Source organism: Lemur catta, chromosome 10 (genome assembly GCF_020740605.2).
Source record: "Lemur catta isolate mLemCat1 chromosome 10, mLemCat1.pri, whole genome shotgun sequence".
NCBI lineage: Eukaryota > Metazoa > Chordata > Mammalia > Primates > Lemuridae > Lemur > Lemur catta.
The window spans coordinates 46,433,582-46,439,581 of record NC_059137.1 but is presented as its reverse complement, the minus strand read 5'-3'; the positions used below and the strand labels follow the sequence as shown (position 1 = coordinate 46,439,581).

General features: G+C 40.5%; 1 protein-coding gene across 1 annotated transcript; it reads left to right on the top strand.

The window, feature by feature from the left end:
* The first annotated feature begins 397 nt into the window (after positions 1 to 397).
* Positions 398 to 5,253, top strand: DMRTA1 (DMRT like family A1). The gene is made up of 2 exons (XM_045562568.1): positions 398 to 1,081; positions 4,295 to 5,253. The coding sequence occupies exons 1-2, from the start codon at positions 433 to 435 to the stop codon at positions 5,140 to 5,142; spliced, it is 1,497 nt and encodes a 498-aa protein (XP_045418524.1). The 5' UTR covers positions 398 to 432; the 3' UTR covers positions 5,143 to 5,253.
* The last annotated feature ends 747 nt before the right edge of the window (positions 5,254 to 6,000 follow it).

Genomic DNA, 6,000 nt, shown 5'->3' with positions numbered 1-6,000 from the left:
GCAAATGGGAGAAAAGGGCATCTTTGAGGGGAGAATTTGCAGCCCAGCAGGCCGGTTTCTGGCGTCTCCCCCCGCCCTCCTCCCAGAGGGCCCCCGCTCTCCGCCCCGGGCCTCCCTTGGCGGGGCCTGGGTGGGCGGGGTGGCCTCTCCCGCCGCGCCGTCCGGGGCTCAGAGGCCGCGCAGAGCTTAGGGGCGTTAACGTAGCGCCTGGGGACCCTAAGAGAGGCTCACCGGACAGCTGCGCCTTTCAGCGTCGCCTGCGCCCGGTCGTCCCAGCTCTGGGCAGGAAGGGTGTAAAACTTCCGTCCGTGTGTGGGTGGGGGGCGCAGCGGGAGCACAGCCCGCCCCCCGCCCCCGCCCCGTCCGCGGACCCGCAGGGGTAGCTGAAGACAGCGCACTTGCTAGTTGCTTCTCGCCAGAAACTTCCCGGGAATGGAGCAGTCTCTGAGTGTCAGCAGAGACCGCGGCGGGAGCGGCCGACCCCACCCGGCCCCCGGGCTGTTGGCCGTGGCCCCTGCGGCCCCGTCCCCGGCGTTGCCGGTACCTCCGGGGATTTCCGTTCCTCCGGCTTTCCTGCGGCCGCCCGGCCTCTTTCTGAGAGCGGCCGCCGCCGCCGCCACGTCCGGCGGGGGAGGCTGCCCGCCGGCTCCCGGGCCGGACAGGGGCGTGGGCGCGGTGGGCTGCGGCTTCCCGCGGACACCCAAGTGTGCCCGCTGTCGCAACCACGGCGTGGTGTCGGCGCTCAAGGGCCACAAGCGCTTCTGCCGCTGGCGGGACTGCGCGTGTGCCAAGTGCACGCTGATCGCCGAGCGCCAGCGCGTCATGGCCGCCCAGGTGGCGCTGCGCCGGCAGCAGGCGCAGGAGGAGAGCGAAGCCCGGGGGCTGCAGAGGCTCCTGTGTCCCGGCCTCCCCGGGCCCGGGGGTCCGGCGCCTGGAGGCTGCGGCAGAACCGAAAAGCCCCAGGCCGCCGGCGGCCCCGCGGCGGGGCCTGCGCTGGGACGCTGTGCGCTGCGTCAAGCTTGTGGTCTGGCGACCCCCGCTTTCCAGGTTTTCCCGCAAGAGTATCCTGGGGCAAAACAAGGTGAGTCGATCCTTCCTTTTGCTCTTTGCACAAGAAAACGGTTGTTCTGAAGCGAAACATTTTGAAACAAGCAGCCGCACCCTCGAGGCGGGCGGGAAAAGTTTTATTTATTTATTTATTTATTTATTTATTTATTTAATTTTATTTTTAAAGAAGCACTTATTTAAGTTCTGGGGAAAAGTTCTGTAACATGGACGCTAATAAGGGTGTTAGAGACCCATCACCTTCACTTTGGCAGGGCTCACGTTCCCTTAGGTGGTAGGATAAGATAACGTAAAAGTGAAGCGGCGGTGATCACAAATGAGCAACTCGCCTGAGGAGTGATTTGCGCGCAAGTTGATTTAACTTTCCCGGTGTGTGTAGAACTTCAAGCGGGCATGAGTGAGAAACTTCGTGAAAGTGGTGTGTTTTGAGCTCTGTGCTGTTTTCAGCTCTAAAACCAGAGTTAATCTGATCGTGCCTAGAAACTCACTGACGGTTGGGGATGCAGGTCTTTACCTTTGGGGCAAACGTTTGGCGCCAGCTACAAGTTAGGGAAGAGAGTGAAGTCTACCAAAGCATATTTACCCCCCTCCTTTCCCTATAAATCTTTTTGTGAAATTTATTCTGTAATACCATTGATGAGAATTTCAGAGTTCAATATTGGAGATTTCTTTTCCAAGGAGTTTTAGTTTTTCTCTTAATTATTGACTGCAAAGCAATTGGCTATGTAAAAAACTATCCCAAATTAACTTTTCCTACCAATGTAAATCCTACTGTATTTTAGTGAATTTCATAGCCTTCCTCGGGGCCTTCTAGCAGTGAAAATGTCATTTCAATATTTTTGTATAAGTCCAAGCCAGGTTGTACTATATGAAATTATATGACAATGATACAGTAAATTATTAATTCTATAGAAACATTCCTTGAATTGTGAAAATTGCAGCAGATGTACTTTTCAAAAAAGACTATTCTTTGTATTGAAATGAAGTACATATAATTTTGTGCTTACCTATGCCAACTTTTTGCACACGTTCTAGTTTATTTAAGTAGATAAAATAGACTTTAAAAGTTTCTCATGAAAGATCGAGGAGTGCTGAAGAGTAAAGTTTTAAGTAAAACCTGCTATAAAAGGGAAGTAAAACTTAGAATTCCTTAAACTACACCAATAATAAAATCTGGCTGACAGCTCCCTGCAGAACATTGATTTATGTGGTTTTTTTTGGTACTAAAGTGTACTGTTTTATAGGACTAATTATTTTATTTTATTTTATTTTGTCTCAGATAACCCTCTATGAAAAGCAAACCAATTTTTGAAAGGCTACTTCAGTGGCTTTCTAAATTGACTGCCTCCTTTTACACAATAGCAATGAACTGTAGTAAGATAGTCTATTTACTCATTCATTAGACAAAGACTAACAGTGATTCAGAAGTGCATAAGATTTTCCTACACAAAAGGACCTTATATTCAAAATAAGACAGACTATATGTATCCAAAAACTACAATACAAGGCATAATATACAATGATAAATGCAATAGAAGTAAAACAAGCTATGGGAGTTGAGAGGATATAAATGGTGTATCACAATATTTTAAAGACACCTTATTTTCTGATACCTTATGCAATTGGTATTTCACTTCATATGTTGTACTGTGGGTACAATATAACAAGAAATTATTCTATGCATAAATTGCTATAGAGATGAAATTTCCATACTTTACATGTTCAGGGGGCATACTTAGTGAATCATATTTTTAAGTAAAATGTAATGGAAGACCAGTGGCAATCTATCTCCACTTGGCACACTTCATTAGGAAAGTTTTATTGTATTATTTAAAGTTGAAAATACTACGGAGTCTTTGTAATTTTACAGTAGCAACATCCTTTCTTTCAACATATACTTGATATATTGACATTTTGACCCTCAAAGTGCTAAATTGTACATACTTTCTTTAATTTTAAAATAAACTATAGATATGTCTTTAGAAGTTAGGACTGGTTCTTAAGAAAACTGGAGGGAACATGAGAGTACTGCAAATCATGGTGAAAATCACTGCCTTGGGCAGTATTTGTCCAAAAAAAGTTGGACAGAATACCCCCACTTAACAATTTACCCTAACCTCTAGATGTATAAAACATATCTATAGGGTAAGAGGAAATGTAAGCCAAAGTAAAAGTTATTTAGTGAATATGTGCATTGTTTTTATTTTCCTGGTGTTAGCCTGGCAAATGAGTATTAAAATATTTTTGTTTTATTAATATGCTCAGTGTGTTGGGATAGTAAAACCAGATCTTCATGTAAAAATATTTTTAGAAAATGCCCTTAATATTGGAGGATGGGTATGATTTGAAGCAAATGCCTAATAGGTTGTTTTTGAGATATTTTGATGGTCCATGCAGATTGTAATAGTGGCATTTATAATTTTCTTTTAGAAACAGTTTTGTTTTAAAATCTTTTCTTGATATTTCTCAGGGGCTGTAAAAGAAAGTGCATCCTTCATGAAGGATTATGAAAAAATACCAAGTCTATATAAATGTAATCTCTCACATAAAACAAATTATGCAAGCTCTAGTATGATTTGAGATTGATACAACAATAGTCATTACTGGTTTAAATTTGAAATGAAATTAACAATTTTGGTCTTTTGTAGCATTATTAAGGTAACTTAATTGGAACTTGAAATGTGAGCATAAAAAAACCAATTGCTGAAATTTAGCATTAGCAATTAAATAGAATATTCATTTCAAACTAAGATGATTCTTTTTTTAGATTTATTATCTAAACCTAACCATTTTATTGAGTTCTTTTTAATAGTGTCATTGTGAAAAAATATCACTTAGATAACAAAAACTTGGGTGACATTTAGGAAGATCCCAAACTGCCAAGATAGGACAAACAGTGTGCCATATTGGTGTTTCTTAACGTTAACACATTTGGGTAATAATTGACTCCCATCTTCTAATTCCTAAATGCAACTGCATTTATATGTTGTATATCTTTGTGATTCTGAAATGACATAAGAAATAGCATTTTCCCACTATTCTAGTACCTGCATTTCTGAATTATCTTTTAAATTTGAGTTATTCATTAAAATGTCTTAGAGTGTATAAATATTACTATTATATTATGAGTGAAAGAATTATTTTATCCAGCATTATTTTCACATGAGTAGTACCGTGTTCTAGGAAATTTTCCCCATATTTGATTCTTTTTTTCCCCTCTCTTCTCCAGGACAAAAAGAGAGGAAATGTGAGTCATGCCAGAGTGGACAAGAAGAACTGATCTCCAAATCCCATCAACCTTCCCTGGGATCATCTCCTGGGTCTAATGGTGTCATTGGGAAACAAAGCATCAAGTCATCTATTTCAGAATGTTCAAAGAAGCAGGATAGCATCCTATCTCCTTACCCTGGGGAGCAATCAGAAGGTGAAGAGAGTCCCAGGTCCTTATCATCCTCTGATCTGGAATCAGGAAATGAAAGTGAGTGTGCCAAAGACTTTACTGCTACCAGAACCAGCCTTCCCACAGTGTCCTCAAGACCAAGAGATCCTCTAGATATCCTTACTAAGATTTTTCCAAGTTACAGGCGCAGCCGGCTAGAAGGAATTCTACAATTCTGCAAAGGGGATGTGGTCCAAGCCATTGAACAGATTTTAAATGGGAAAGAACACAAGCCAGATACCAGGAACCTAGCAAGCTCAGGAGAACTGGAAAATATAGCCTTTCAGAGAGCTTCAAATTTTAGTTTAGCTGGAATTAGTTTTGGAACCCTAGGTAATAAATCAGCTTTCTCTCCTCTTCAGACCAGTTCTGCTTCTTATGGAGGTGATTCAAGTCTCTACAGCTTAAATTCTAGACTAGGTATCAGTCCATTACGGCTGGCATATTCTTCTCCAAGAAGAGGGCTATCTGGTTTTATGTCACCCTACCTAACGCCTGGGTTGGTACCTGCCTTGCCTTTTCGGCCAGTTTTGGATTATGCCTTCTCAGGGATGATTAGGGATTCTTCCTACCTTCCCAGTAAAGATGCAATAACTGGTGGTAGACTGTATTCCAGACTGAATCAGAACAATTTGTAATGTATCTGTCCATTTTCCCTTTCTGGAGTATTTGTGTAAGCATGCAACACACGCACACACACTCACACACACACATATCTATTAATGTACTAAAATATGTATGTAAGTGGATTACCAGGACTTAAAAATGCTATTTTTTAGAAGCAATATAATAGACTTTAGATCTCAAGATCCTTCTTTAGCAATTACTAAGTGAAAGAAGCATTTGAACATTGTATAATACGTGCCTTGAATAAAGCTACTTCAGGAAATATTTTTACTTGAATGAATTTTTTCTCTAACTTATCATTTTAAAAATTCCTATCTTAAAAGTATACTTATTTTTATTTTATTGAAAAGTGGGGTTTATTGTTGTAAAATATATCTGTGAGCATAAAGCAAAATGAACCAAAAGTAAGAATTGAATAATTTAGGTAATTCTAAGTAATTACTATTTTAAAACTTTTTTTCTATTTTGTTCCTTGTTCACAGAAAAGTTAATTCAAATTTTATTTAAAGATAAGTGATTAGTAATAAGTGAAACTTTTGAGAATTTTTAAGTTTTTATTTTTTATGAATGTCTTTTTATTCTTACGTGCCATTTATGAAAAAACAAGTGTTATCAAATAACATTTCTCTTAAAGATAACGTGATTTACACAAAGGCCTGTAAAGTAAATCTTAGGAAATGAAACTTCGCCATCTTCTGGTCACTATCACTAATTGCAACTCAGTTCTGCAGAGTACATGAATTAGAAATGCAGTTTCCTAATAGTATAAGCTAACTGTTTTTTGAAATAATCACTTTGGATCATGCTACATTAAAATTCTCATATTGCAAAGTGCACATCTATTGTGGATGAAAATTTTAATCTTTAAG

Bases quoted from the DNA above. Each gene is read 5' to 3' on its own strand.
- DMRTA1 (XM_045562568.1), top strand. From the start codon at position 433: ATGGAGCAGTCTCTGAGTGTCAGCAGAGACCGCGGCGGGAGCGGCCGA. The intron at 1,082-4,294 runs GTGAGTCGATCC...TCTCTTCTCCAG, and splicing joins GTATCCTGGGGCAAAACAAG to GACAAAAAGAGAGGAAATGT.